The 15,105-nt window shown below is 32.7% G+C and overlaps 1 protein-coding gene across 1 annotated transcript; it reads right to left on the bottom strand.

Annotated features, from left to right (window-relative positions):
• Positions 1 to 6,857: 6,857 nt before the first annotated feature.
• LOC127094378 (uncharacterized) lies at positions 6,858 to 7,829 on the bottom strand. The gene has a single exon (XM_051033219.1). It carries the CDS (start codon positions 7,827 to 7,829, stop codon positions 6,858 to 6,860), a length of 972 nt encoding a protein of 323 aa, XP_050889176.1.
• Positions 7,830 to 15,105: the final 7,276 nt, after the last annotated feature.

The following is a 15,105-nucleotide window of genomic DNA, read 5'->3' as shown; positions in this document are numbered from 1 at the left end:
TTCGTTTTATTTACTGTTATCACATTTAGTGGTTATGATGCTCTGATCTAGTAACATTGAGAACATGTCGATTGTTATGTTTTGAGTTAATGTTGAATTGGTGCTTTAAAGTTAATACATTAATTTATGAAGTTTTAAATGAAGTTCTAATGAAATGATTTTCTACTACGTGTTGTCATGTTAAATAGTCGAATAAACCTTTTTATATAAGTTTTGGGGTTTAGGGTGATGTTACACAATATACCCGAACCAAGAAAGTGACACCCCATCTTTGACGAATCAAACTGCTCGTTGAACCCGAACCCATTGTCGCGTCGTCGTCGTCGCCTGCTCTAGTGCTAGAGTGAATTTTGGTTTAAACAAACTCAAAACATGTTTCCTTTCACTTCATCAGTTAAGTTTTTAAGGCATACTTCAACAATATCCACATTGAGTTGAAACTGTGGTGATTCTAATTTAACCATCAACCACTTTTCTGCTCTCTACCATGATGAAAAACTATTCAACAATCTTGACCAAGTTCAAGCCATCATTGAACCTTAACATCTCCATTTTATTCCACTTGTTTCCAACCACCTTTTTCTTCTCCAGTAGTCTAACAAGCCCACAAGTATGCTTCTTCAACCATCTTTGACTCCTTATGCTTTTGAATGCCTCCCTGAAGGTCTCTATTTTTTAGTTTTACAACCCTCCTGCCACATTCAAATCATAATTCCCAAGTTAAGCATGAATGTTCCTTTGAGATGGTATAATATTACGCTTTACCTTATCATAAGTCAAATGATAATCAGAGGCCTCTATAATCGTTCCCTCACTACTACTAGCATCCATAGTAGGAACCTCCACCTTAAACTAAGTGTTCTCTAACATAGTCTCTAAAATATCCATCCCCAAGTATTTACTCTTATTCCCCTGATGGGTCTCACTGAAAGTAATACATATGAGATTGATTAACTTCGATCCTCTAGGTTTCACTCCCAATACCTAACAACCCTTCCTAGCTATTGGATAGTCATTTAAGACACATGCCAGAACTTTACCATCAAGCTGAATTGGCTTGATTTGATCAATTAGAAATGTTTTGGCTACCCTTAAATTAGGGTAGGTTACATTCTTCCTACTTTAAACGTCCATAATTATTTGGAAGTCTATTCTTGTAAATGAACACCTATCGATTGGGTAAGCTTCTTTTGCACCACCCTTACCCTAGAAAATCAATGACAACTCATTGGTCACATGCATTTTTATCCACTGTCTTCTACAAAACTCATTAAGGTGTTTTAAAACAATCTTTAGGTATCCATTACGCCTTGACCTTAAATCCCATATCTGGTTCTTGTCATAAAAGTCTTCACTAGGTGATGATCAATGAAGAACAACATTTGAACCTTCAAAATACATCACATATTTTAGACCCTTTAGCTATGACAATGTCACCATGAGAAATACTCAACACCCCATGTTCAACTGTAGTGAAATAGCCTAGATCATCAAATATTCTTGTGGATAACAAATTTTGCTAGAGCTCTAGAACATACCCCACGTTATGAAGAAGACACTCATAATCATTAAACATTTTAAGTCTGATTATACCAATACCAAGAACCTTGAACCCTTATTGTCACCAAGGAAAACTACTCATCCTTGCTCTAACTTCAAAGTCTCAAAGTATTCTTTTCTTGAATACATGTGATAAGAGCGACCTGAGCCCATTACCCAACCCTCTTCAGCCTCTAAACTTGACACTACTAGTACACCAACACTCTCATAACCATCCTCATCGGAGGCAAATGGATTCTTAAACTAATTTTCATTTTCCCTCCTCTCAGAACAATCCCTCGTGAAATGACCTGGTTTTTGACAAGTAAAGGAATTTAACTTTGACTTGCCAAACCTCTTTGATTTGACATCCCTATATGCCCACTTATTCCTATTGATACACTCAAGTCTTCACCTCTACCATCAGTCTTTAAATCTTTCACCTTTAAAAATTCTTTGGATCTCACAGTTGTCTGGACTTCATCCAAAGTAATAGTATATTTATTTCCATAAATAAGGGTGTCCCTAAATTTCCCAAAGGATATTGGTAATGAGATCAGCGTGATTATAGCATTTTCCTCATCTTCAATCTTCACTTCAATATTCTCAAGATCATCAATAATCTTGTGAAATTTTGTCAACTACTCCCTTATTGATTTGTTCTCTACCTTTTGGAATTAGTAGAGTTGTTTTTAAAACATAACTTGAGATCCAAAGACTTGGTCATATACAATGATTCAAGTTTTTCCCACATCAAAGTTGTAGTCTTCTATGTGGAGACTTTACTTAAAACTTTATCTCCAAGGTAGAAGATAATACACTTTTTGCCTTATCCACCATCCCAGTCTTCTCTTATTTTGTTAGGCGTGCATCTATTCCTCACCCTTAAGTGATTCGATTGACTTCTCTTTAGTTAAATTACTTGCATCTTCACTTTCCATAACATAAAATCATTGTCTCCAAAAAATTTCTCGATCTCCCATTTACATGTGTTGCTCACTTGTAAACAATACCTGTTTCCCCACGGTGTGTGTCACTTGTTGTGAAAACCTAGTAGAATAATTAAAAACACTTGCAAAGAATTATTAAGTTTTCAAAAATACCAATAAACTTAATGTATGGCAGCAAATAATAATGGCAAACACAATAAATGGCCTTTAGCAAAAATAACTCTCAATGCAATAAAACACCAATTTAAATTGGTATAAGAAGATAAAGTAAAGACAATAAACACAATAACTTCTTTACCCAGTTCTATTAAACGATCTAATCTAGGGGAGAAAATAGCTTCTCGATTCACTATACTTCCAAGAGTTGTTACAAAAAGATTACAGATGAGTTACAAGAAAATAGTCACCCAAGTTCCCAAGAACAAACCCTATTTTTACCCAAGTCTTTCTTAATATCTCCAACTCTTTATTTATGAATCACACAAGCCTAAGGTGTTTAAAAGTGTTTCTCAATCCCTTCTTATATACCTTTAAATGTTTTCCAAATTCTAAGAATACATTCTTAGGAGTTTACCCTTTCCTCTATAAGATTGCCACTAGGATTCTCAAACCCTTATCTCTATCTTCAGCTCTTAAAGTTCTAAAGGTTGTGATAGAAGGCATGTAAGAGATACATATTTATAATTGTTGGAACCTAATAGACCCATAACAAGCCTAAAACATAACCCATAAAGAAACGGATCCATAAATTTAAAAAAATGAAGGCCAATACACATGAATCGAAAAAACTCTACCTGAGATTCGACAAATTGAACCTCCTTCCAGACCTGGACCCACTGTCGCGCCGTTGCCATCAACTCCGCTGCCATACTAGTTTTTGGTTTTTGCAATATGTAAACATGTTTCATTTCTCTTCATCACTAAGGTTTTAAGGCATACTTAAACAATAATCTTGCTTCCTAAGGCTATCATCACAAGGTATTTTGTTTTGAATGAATCTCGAGACTATGAAAGAAGAAGAGGGCGAGATGAAATTTTTCCAAAATGTTTTGTCCAATCTTACACTTGATTCTCCCTGCTATGTAATGCTTGCATCCTCAGTAGTGAATTATCCATTACTTGAGTACACCCACACTAACTTATGTATTACATGTCCAATTAGTAAGTGTATATTTTGAATTTGGTAAGTTATAGCCAGGAACTAGCTTGAGATGAATTATGGAGTAATCAAATTAAAGGTGAGAAAAAACACCATAAAGAGGGGGGTTAAATTACGTTAGCTTCTTTTTTATTTTTTGAAACTTACTTATCATATTATAAACTCAGAGTCTAGAATCTAAATCAGAGTTAAGTGTTTAGCAGGGGATTAGACTAGCTTAGAGGTGGAAAGGAAAGAAGGAGAGACACATATAGTTATCATGGTTCCTCCCACAAATCGAGAGTAGTCCAGTCTCCTTGCACTTCTAAGGGATTTCACTATAATCAAAACTAATTACAATTGCTCAAGCACAAAGCAAGAGACTTCCAATTCTCAAACACATAAGTAAGAGACTTCTAATGCTCAAGTGCACAAGCAAGATACTTCAAATACTCAAACACTAAAGTAAGAGACTTCTAATGCTTAGGCACACAAGTAAGAGACTTCAGATTCTCAAGCACTTAGAAAGAGACTTCTTAAACTCTAACGTACCGTTAATATATTATAAAAAACCACACTTGATATACAATCAGTGGTGTAGACAAAATATAACATAGAAAGACTCTTCAAGACTTAAGAATTTCTAGGATATACAAGTGTTAATAAATTCCAAGTTAAACTTGTGATTTTTGTTTGACATAGTAATGACTCTTTTATTGTCAATGTTTCATTGTTTTTCTTCAAGTCTTCAGCTCTTTATATTGAGAAGAAAAAGAGTTGTTGAAGATCTTGCAAAAGAGAGTCTTTGAGAAGCTTGATCCAAAGATATTGAGATGTTTCTTGATATGGTTAATACTGTTGAAAGCTCATTTTAAAACCCTTTACTACAAAAGGAGTTATACGTTGCATCCCATTTGTCTTATGCATTTTTTTGCTTAAGTCTTCATGTGATCGGAAGAAGACAAAACATCCTAAGAGTTTGATATTGACCTATCAGAATCTCCTTGATCCTTGCGTTGACTGGATCTTTAGAATCTGAATATCTAGAGGCTGACGCTTTAGAGTATGGATCTTTTGAGTCTGGATCTTCAAAGGCTAACGTCATTCAGAGTTTGATTCTTCATAGTCTACTCTTCAGCTTCTGATCTTTCCGAATTTGGATATTTAGATTCTCTTTAAATATCCATTCTCAATACTAGTACTAGGTTCTCTTCATAAATTTTAGTCTATTGTACTGCACACTTGAACATTTGTTAGTATACCATATTGTTCTTTAAATACTTTGTTATCATCAAAACCTTAGAGATATGATACAAACCAATTTTGTTCTAATAATCTTCCCCTTTTTTATGATGACAAACACCATATTTAAGAACAACGGTTGTTAATTTAACTAACTGGTTAACTTCGGGGTTTGAGGTTTGTAAGCTCCCCCTGAGTCTAATAGTCCAAAAGGTGAGGTTTATAAGATCCCCCTAAGGTCCAAGTTAATTAAATTGATCTTAAAAGCACATTAAAATAAATTTAAGAATTTAAGCAAAAATAGTTCTTAACTATCAAATTCACACGCTTAAATACTTATATATTTACTCCCCCTTTTGTCATCAACAAAAATAACAAAGTATAAAGGGAGTAGAAAAAGATATTGAAGAAATGTAGTATTAAAGCAAACAAAATAGTTGTCATATTGCACAGAAAAATTTCAAAAAAGTTAGCAATAAAGGATAACAAGGGATACTATGCCTAGGTTCTATGGTATTTTCTTTAAAATCTCCAATATGGATTTTATGTCAGGCCCCATAACATATTTCTTGGAAACCACATACTGCACCCAGATATCCATTTTGTCTTGCTTAGAAGCTACTAAAGTCATCTCCTCCTCCAATTGCTCCTGCCTCTGACTGGTAGAAGCAACAGTCTCAGAGGTGAAGGACTTTAGGTTTTGCAGAACTGAGTCCACAGAGGTTCTAAGAGTATCCCACTTAGGAACATAAGTAACTAGGTCATATGCAGTGAGTCTCTCAATAACCAATTCTTGTATCCTATCATATAAAACAATTATAAACTCTTCCATTTGGGTTTGGATATTTGGTTGATTGTTTAAATGGAAAGGATGAAGGGATAGGTGAGGTGATTTCTTCTGAGAAAGAAACAGGTATTGTGCCAGAACTTGACACATTATCTGCATCAGATTGTTGAGGTTGAGGGTCAGATTGTGTTTCTTGTATAGTTTGGTCTAGCGTGGCTTATGGTTGGGGTTGGTCTTTTGGTTTAGGGAAATTTGGGTCAGAGGTTTCTTGTTCTGGATGGGTTTGAGCTTCAAGTTCTGATTGAGGTTAAACAAGGTTTATTTGAGGTTTCAAAATCAGGTTGGAATTAATGTTCAAGGTGATTAACATTGTTTTGGTCTTCTGATTGGTGAAATTTAGAAGATTGAGATTGGGGTGAGAAGGTGTGGTTACAAGGGGTATGGCTTGAATTGGTGAGATATCCATTATTTCAAAATCTGATACTTCAGAACTAGAACTTGTTTTGAGCTTGAAACATGGATAAAAGATTCAAACATGGTGTTAATGGGACTAGTTTGGTCAGGATTTGAGTAAAGTACCAATTGGTTTTGTTCAGTAGTGAACTCACCATCTAGGTGACTTGTCAGTTCCTCTAAGACAGATGCTCTAGGGATAAGTTCGTGTTGAGTAAATTTCAGCAATAATTGACTAATGGTATAAGAATTTGATTCATCAGTATCAGATTTAGAGGTTGGTTTGGGAGAGGGCATGACATGACCTATAGATAGATTTGTATCATGTTTAAGTGAGGGTGTGTTTTCTGATGAATATTGTGGTGATTTATGAGGTTGTGGTGTTTTGGTTTCAAGTTTAGGATTGGAAGAATTTAAAACATTATATGAGATAAGATCTGAAATCATACATGTGGTTGTAGTTTCTGTAGTATCTGAAGCTTCTGCACCAGTTGTAGCTTCACCAAAGATGTCTTCTTCCACAACAACTTTAAGAGATTGAGTCTTTGAAACACCATCATATCCCTCTACTTCCTTCAAAATATATTCTTCCATAGCCTTACTTGCAGAGCTTGCTCCATCAATACCTCAGAATTAGAAGGATCTTTCACAACTTTATCCATCAGAGTAGATGTTATCATCTTTGCTCCTTCTACAACAGTTTTCTTCATTAGGTCTTGAACCAACTTCTTTTCTTCCTTTGTATTCATTACCAAAGGTGAATTATCTCTTCTTCCTCTTCTTCTTCTATAGGAAGAATCATCTTCCTCAGTTTCTTTGAAGGAGCTGGTTTGTCAGAAGAAAAAGTTATCTTATGAGGAGTCTTCCCAATGGCTTCACTTATGGTCTTGGAAGGCATCAAGATAGTAGAAGAGACCAATGCCTTTACCTCCTTATATGTTGAAGCCTTTTTCTTATGTGGATTCTGAGTCTCCTTCTGATCTTCAGAAGTAGACTGTTTCCTCTTTCTTGAAGGCTTGTAAGCATTTGCAGGAGCATATGGAATGTTATCCATAGTAATAATGATGCCGATATCTTCTCTTATCATTATGATAAACTTCTGAATCACTTCAAGGTTGTCCATCTTGGAAATCAAAGGAAAATCCTTAATGTAAGCAATCTTGCCACTTTTGATACAAACACTTGCTTCAAACTTCACCACATCCTTATTCTTGATAATATTCAAATTAACAATAACAACACCAAATAGAATGTTACCACATGTTTCTTCCAGATCCTGAGTGGCATAAATTCTCTTCAGAGCATCAATCAGTCTGCTCTGATGGAACAGTTTAGATAAGAGTCTGGCATAAGGAACCTTTTTCTTATGATGCTTTTGAATTTCTTTGATAACATCACAAATATAGTTAAAGATGTAAGAATCCAGGTTTAGTCTTTCATTATTCACTAAGAACCAGATGAAATGCTCGTGATCCCAAGAGATATGATTAGAACTTCCTTCTCTAGGGATCAAGCAACCGATGAGGATTCTGAATAGAAGTCTATATACATTGTGCATATTTTTCACATTACCAAAGTCTTGAGAGTTGGTAAACAAGCTTAATTTGATCAGATGAGCATGTTTACTACTCTTTTTGGTGTTCACAAAACATCTTCCTTCATTTGCTACATAAATCATCATGGAAATATCCCTTTGAGTGATGGTAACATCAAAGCCCATCATAGTTGTCTGATTTCAACTTCTTTAAACTCATTTAGACCCATGTCAGCTTTTGACTTCCCTCTATTTGCTTCATATTCATCAATAATCCCTCTTTCTTCCTAAGATGCAGCAACTTCATCATAGACCTCAGCCCTAACCCAAAAATCTTTAACCAAGAAGGGATAGGTTGGATCGTTAAGTATATCGAAGAATTGCATCCAACCTTGAACTTTGAAATTTTCTTTTAGATAATACCCATTTACCTCAAATGATTTGAAATCAATGATCTATTCCACAATAGACTTGAGATCATTTTCTTTGATCTTCATTGTTTAGGGCTTGACATGGAATCCCTTTCCAAATTCGAAAATCAATGGAACTTATTGAGAAGTAGATGTAGATGTCATTGTAATGGAGTTTTTAGGGTTCTAAAAGGTTTTTGTGAAAACTGGGTTGTTTTTCAGAGAAAGCTTTAGAACGAAAGTGTGGGTTGTAGAATGTGATAAGTGTGTGAAAGCCGACACGTTTAATTTTTTTGAGTGAAAAGAGGTTTTTGTTTTGATTAAAACAAATATTTATGACAAATGGCTGCGAGATACAGTATTCAAAACAAAATCATCATTACCTAAAAGTTATTACCCATTAACTAATATTCATGTTAGAAAACTTTCCAAATACATGTCGTTTAAGTGGGACATATGTCACTTGGAAGATAAAAACATTTTCCACTTAAATGCTATCAGAGGCAAATAATCAGATTCTGAGCATCAGAGGCTGAAATGCATCAGAGGCTACTATTCATTAGAGGCTGATTCAGACTCTGATCATAGTGACTTTTGATAATCATCAGACTTCGATCCTTCATTCATAAGTAAGCATTATTCTTTAAAAAAATGCATGTTCAGATTCTTTTTAATAAAATCAAATCTTTCAATAGCTAGAGGTTTAGTAATTAATAGCCCCATTGGTGATCAGTATCAATAAATTGTATATCTATTATACCTCTTTGAACATAATCTCTGATGAAATGATGTTTAATTTCAATGTGTTCGGTTCTTAAATGTTAAATAGGATTTTTTGTCAAACATATAACAACAATATTATCACAAAAAATTGGAATACTGCTTCCACTTATTTGATAATATTTTAACTGATATTTTCATCTAAAGAAATTGTGTGCAACACTTAGCAGCTGAGATGCATTATACTTTTGTTGTAGACAAAGCAATAGTTATTTGTCTTTTACTAGCCCAAGATATTAGGTTTTCACCTATGAATTGACAGTTTACACTAGTGGATTTTCTCTCAATTCTATACCCAACATAGTCAGCATCACATAATACAACTAGCTTGTAATCTATGGAATTTTTATAAATTAATCCTAGATTAGTAGTTTCCTTCAGATACCTAAAAATTCTCTTAACAACAATTAAGTGAGTTTCTCTACTGTAATCTTGCACACATACATACACTGAATAAAACATCTGGTATAGAAGTTCTTAGGTAAAGTAACAAACTAATCATACATCTGTACAACTTATAAAACATTTGGTGCTACTTTCCTCTTTATTTAGATTGCAAGTTGGATGCATTGGAGTAGTCATGATCTTGCAGTCATCTAGCTTGAGTTTCTTCAGAAGATCCTTTGTGTACTTTGACTGGTGAACATAGACTCCATCCTTGCATTGGTTGATTTGAATTCCAAGGGAAAACTTCAGCTTTCCCATCATACTCATTTCAAAATCACTTTGCATTGACTCAAAAAACTCTTTGCAAATGTTAGCATTAGTAGAAACAAAAATAATATCATCAACATGCACATGAACAATTGAGATGGCATTTTTCAAAGTCTTTCTGAATAATATAGTGTCAACTTTACCTTTTTGAAACCCACTTTCTAATAGAAAATAATGTAGTTTCTCATACTAAGCTCTAGGAGCTTGTTTGAGGCCATAAAGTGATTTCCTAAGCTTGAAAACTTGATCTGGGTGGACTAAATCCTCAAACTCAGGTGGTTGTTTGACATACACTTCTTCAAAAATGACATCATTTAAAAATTAACTCTTAACATCCATTTGAAATAAAATGATATTACGATTAATAACATAAAAGAGAAGTAATATGATTGCCTTTAACCTTGCAACAGTTGTAAAGGTTTCAGAGAAATCTATACCTTCTTGTTGAATGAAACCTTGAGCTACATGTATATCTTTATTTCTTACCACTTCTCCTTGCTTATTAAAATTGTTTCTGAATACCCATTTTATTCCAATGATGTTCTTCTAATTAGGTTTGGGCACCAGATGCCAAACATCATTCCTTTGAAACTAGTTCATATCTTCTTGCATTGCCACAATCCAACCATCATTAGATAAGGATTCATCAATATAATTAGGTTCAATCATGGAGATAAGTCCTAAAACTGAGTGTTCTTCTCTGAATGCGTATATTTTATTTAGAGGACTATCTTTGTTTCAAATTATTTTCTCTTCTGGATGTGAAGACTTGTACTTGAAATTATTTCTAGATTGAGTTGCTTTTTGAGAGTCATCATGAGCTTCTTGAGAACTTGTTTCCTCTAGATGGGCTTAAGAAGTTGGATTAGCTTATGGATCACTAGCTTCTAAATGTTTGATAACTTTCTAACCACCAGCTTCTAAAGTGTCTTAAAATACATAAAGATCAGAGAAACTTTCAACTAGCTCTGACATTTTATCGCCAGGCTATTTGTCATCAAATTTGATGTGTATTAGCTCTCCAACCATTTTGGTTTTAGAGTTGTACATCATGTATGCCTTTGAGAATTCAAAGTGTCCTAAGAAGACACCATTTAGAGCTTTGGCATCAAATTTCTTTTGATAGACTTTGTTGTTCAAGATGTAACATGTACATCCAAACTTATGAAAATAAGAGATACTTGGTTTTCTTCCTTTGAATAGCTCATAAGAAGTTTTGTTCATAATGGGTCTAGTATAGATTCTATTTAGAACATAACATGTTATGTTTACAGCTGCTGCCCATAAGTACTTAGGTAAATTATTTTCATGGATCATCGTTCTAGCCATTTCTTGTAAAGATCTGTTCTTTCTCTCTACAACTCCATTTTGTTATGGGATTCCAGGAGAAGAGAACTCATGAATAATTCCATGTTTTTAAAAAAATATTTCAAATGGATCATTTTCAAATTCTTCTCCGTGATCACTTCTGACTTTTAAAATCTTTGATTCTTTTTCAACTTGTACTTGTATGCAAAAGATGTTGAACACATCATATGATTCATCTTTAGTTCTGAGGAATTTTACCCAAGTTCATCTATTATAGTCATCAACTATAACTAATTCATATTTCTACCCATTGATTGATAAAGTACCAACTGGACCAAATAAATCAATGCGAAGCAATTATAAGGGTATAGAGGTAGAAACAATGTTCTTAGTTTTAAAAGAAGTCTTATTAATTTTCCCTACTTAGAATCCTCCAAAAAGAGCATCTAAGTGATAATTAAGTTCTGGAAATCTTTTATGAAGTTTTAACTTGCTAAGCTTAGAGACTAATCTCTAGTTAGCATGACCTAACCTTATATTCTAGAGCCATTTAAAAGGCGAAGTGTCTTTTGATAAGCCAATTCATAGAAATTAATTTTATAAATATTTCCTTTTCTCCTACCTTTGAACACTATCGCCTTGTCAAACTCATTCATGACTATACAATTGTTCTTATTAAAATAACTTCATAACCACTACCACAAAATTAACTAATGTCAAGTAGGTTGTGTTTTAATCCATCTACTAACCAAACATTATTAATAGAGGTAGAGGAATTACCAATAGTAAACATACCAATGTCTTTTCTTTTTGGTTTCCTCCAAATCCCGCAGTTTCTCCCTCTTTCAAGTTAGGGTTTGAAACATATGCTTTTCTCATGTCATATGTTGTTAGCACTCACTATCCAGGTACCAACGTTTTTGAGAATAACCAATACCTTCTCCTTTAATCCTACTTACACCATAAATCATGGATGCAAGTTTTGTCATGTTAAAGCCAGTTATGATAAACTCCTGAAGAGCCATTTCATGCTCACCAAGAGGTTTATTAGACATTTATTTTACTATAGCAATATGAAATCTTTATAAAGCTTCATTTTTATTTTGAGAAGATTTTAACTCATCTTTCAATAGATCATATTTCTTTTTCAAGATTTTCATATGTCTGAATTTTCTTGACAATGACCCATAAGGCCTTGAACAAGAGTAATTAAATCAGCATGAGATAGTTTAAAGAATACCTCATCTTCTTCTCTAGACTCTGGTCCAGAATCAGAGTCATATTTTGTGTCTAAAGATGTAAGAGCCATCAGAGATAGATTGACTTGTTCTTCATCTTTGTCATAGTCTTCTTCATTGTCAAGTTCATCTCAAGTTGTCACGAGACTTTTCTTGAATTTATTTCTGAAGTTTTTCTTCAGATAGCTTCCTTTCTTTCCCACCAACTCCACTACCATCCTCATTTTCCCCCGACTCCACCAGCAACGTCACTTTGCACCATCATGCCAACGCTATAACCAACCTCAAGCTGCGTCTATATCGTCTTCGTCAACTTCCATATTAATTTCTGATTTAGACAATTTTAAAATATATTTTCTCTGTTCACCACTTAAGGTTTCAAGGTATATTTCCACACATATTCTAACATATATATTCTCTTGTTTATGCTTTTAATTTTTGTCATACTATAAAAGTAGAAAGTATGCGGTGATTTCGTCCACCTCTCTGAATCTCAAACTTCTTGCTTTTTTATTTACCGAATTTGATTTGCATATTGATTTAGTAGGTCATCAATGATTTCCCTTTAGTTTAATATATTTTGAATTTGTTTCTTATGTAATTAAAGCAATCTAATTATCTATATCTATACCTATATATAAAGGGGATTGGTATTTTTGGACTGACCTTTTTTTCCGAAATTGTATTTTATCTATCTTTTTCTTTATAAATATTTTTATTCTTCAATTATTTCTAATTAGTTTTTAAATAAGTAAAACATGGATTTTGACAGCTGCATAATGGCCACTCCTCATACAATAAACTACCTCCAACATATTTCCTCAATTTGTCGTTTATTTATGAAACAACCACTACATTTTGCCATTTAATAGATTCATTTATCATCTACCTAGCAAACAAGGAATTTCATATAATATATTTGGTGAAAGATACTTATAGAAGAACAACCAAAGTAAGAATTTCATTAAAAAGCATCTTATGTGCAACACATGGTGCTACTGTTGATTATTGGAGAAAGTTGTTAAACTGATCAAAATATTTTCTTATGTTGTGTCTGTTGTAAATTCTGAATTCAAAATGTTTACTTATATAGGATGTCATGTTATGCATTGTGGTTATTATGGTGAGAATCAACCAGGTTATTATACTCTTTCATTTTAATTTATTTTGTTTTATTTCACGTTTTACTAATCACATTCTTTGATAGTATATATACTTTTCATTCATCCATATCAACCTCTCAATAACTTTCATTTCATTGCATTATTGTATGTTCAATGAGTGCTTTTTGTGTCTTAGCAAGCCCAAGGGGGAGGGAGGGCGAGAGAGATATGTTTATATTTTGATCCGTCAATGAACTAAAAAAAGCGGACGAACGGACACAAAATATCCGTTTGAACGCTAGTTCTTAATAGTGGCCATGCTTCATCTTTGAATGGTTAGTTAAAGCCTATGAATAGGGGTGTTCGTGGTGCGGTTTGAGCGGCTTTTACGATAAAAATCACTCGAACCGCAAGAGAAAAAAAGCATGCGGTTCGGTTTGGTTCGGTTGACTTTTAGAAATAAAACCAAACCAAACCAAACCAAATCAATACGGTTTGGGTTGGTTCGGTTTTTTATAATATTTTTATTGAGCCATATATACTCCTATAAATAACGACATAACTTTGTGTGTAGTCATTCATATATTACTAAATAACATCAAAATTCATCATATTTAGACAAAAACGTTTCATTCAATATACAAAAATCAGATTAGACAAAAGTGGAATAAAAGACAAATATAAATAGTAGCATAAAATAATATCAAAGACATTATAATAAAACATAAAAAAAACATATGAGATGAGAGATTAGAGAAGATGAAAAAAAGAACATAAGAGATGCGAGATTGAGAAGAAATGTGCAATAAAAACGTAATTGGAAGAGAAAATAGTGACATAAAAGATAAAAAAAAGAACATAATAGAGGACTTATTAAAGTAGAATAGGCGAGACCTACATGGAAAGGAAGATGAAAAGAATGTGTGATACTACTATGAGAGATTTAAGAAGGTTGAAATTGAAACCCTAAATGTGATTAAGAGAAAATCGTTTGTAATTGTAAGGTTAAGGCATACTAGGTTTGAGGTTTGGGTTGGATGTGGGATAAGTGAACTTTGGGTTGTAACATAATGCGGTTTGGTTTGGTTTAGTTCGGTTTGTAAAATGCAAATCGCAAACCAAACTAAACCGTACAGTTTTATTTAAAAATTACCCAAACGAATCCGAACAAAATGCAATTTTTTGCGGTTTCGGTCTGATTTAGTTTGCGGTTTTCTATTGGGTTGGTTTGGTTTTGAACACCCCTACCTATGAAGTTTGTGTTGCATCCGTTAATCACTTTCATGTAATTTTATTTATGTTTTTTAAACTTGTAATATCTAATTTGTACTTATATTTATATTTTTTTAATTGTTACATTTTAATATGTATTAACATAATAAAAATATATTAATAATGGTATTTTAGTACTCCCTGTATTTCTAAATATTAAATTTTATTAAATATTTTCTCAATTTGTTTTCATAAAGTTCTTCTTCAAATTTAAAAAACGTTAATTATTTTTTTATTCTTATGTTCTTAATTATTCTGCATATGTGTTTATTATTTGTATTAAATATTTTTAAATAAAAAATATTAAATAATTTCTCTTTTAAATATCAATTTACAAATGTATACAAATAGTTAACAATTAAATAATCCAATCAACTTTTTAATTTTTGTTATTTATTCAATCAATTTTTATACTTAAAAATTAGAGGTATTCACTTTTTTTATATAATTTATATAAAATAAAAAAAATGTGAATTTGTTTTTTAATTAATATATTTAATTTATTATTTCTCATTCTGCATTAATATTAGTTTTAATATATCAATAGTAAATCAAAATAATTTGATAAAATCATTACTCTTTCTTTATATTTTTTTAATATGTATAAAAATGTTAAATGTGTTATTTGTTTTGAGAT

Source organism: Lathyrus oleraceus, chromosome 6 (assembly GCF_024323335.1).
Source record: "Lathyrus oleraceus cultivar Zhongwan6 chromosome 6, CAAS_Psat_ZW6_1.0, whole genome shotgun sequence".
NCBI classification, from domain to species: domain Eukaryota; kingdom Viridiplantae; phylum Streptophyta; class Magnoliopsida; order Fabales; family Fabaceae; genus Lathyrus; species Lathyrus oleraceus.
The sequence above is the reverse complement of the archived record's forward strand: the minus strand, read 5'-3'. Positions and strand labels throughout refer to the sequence as shown.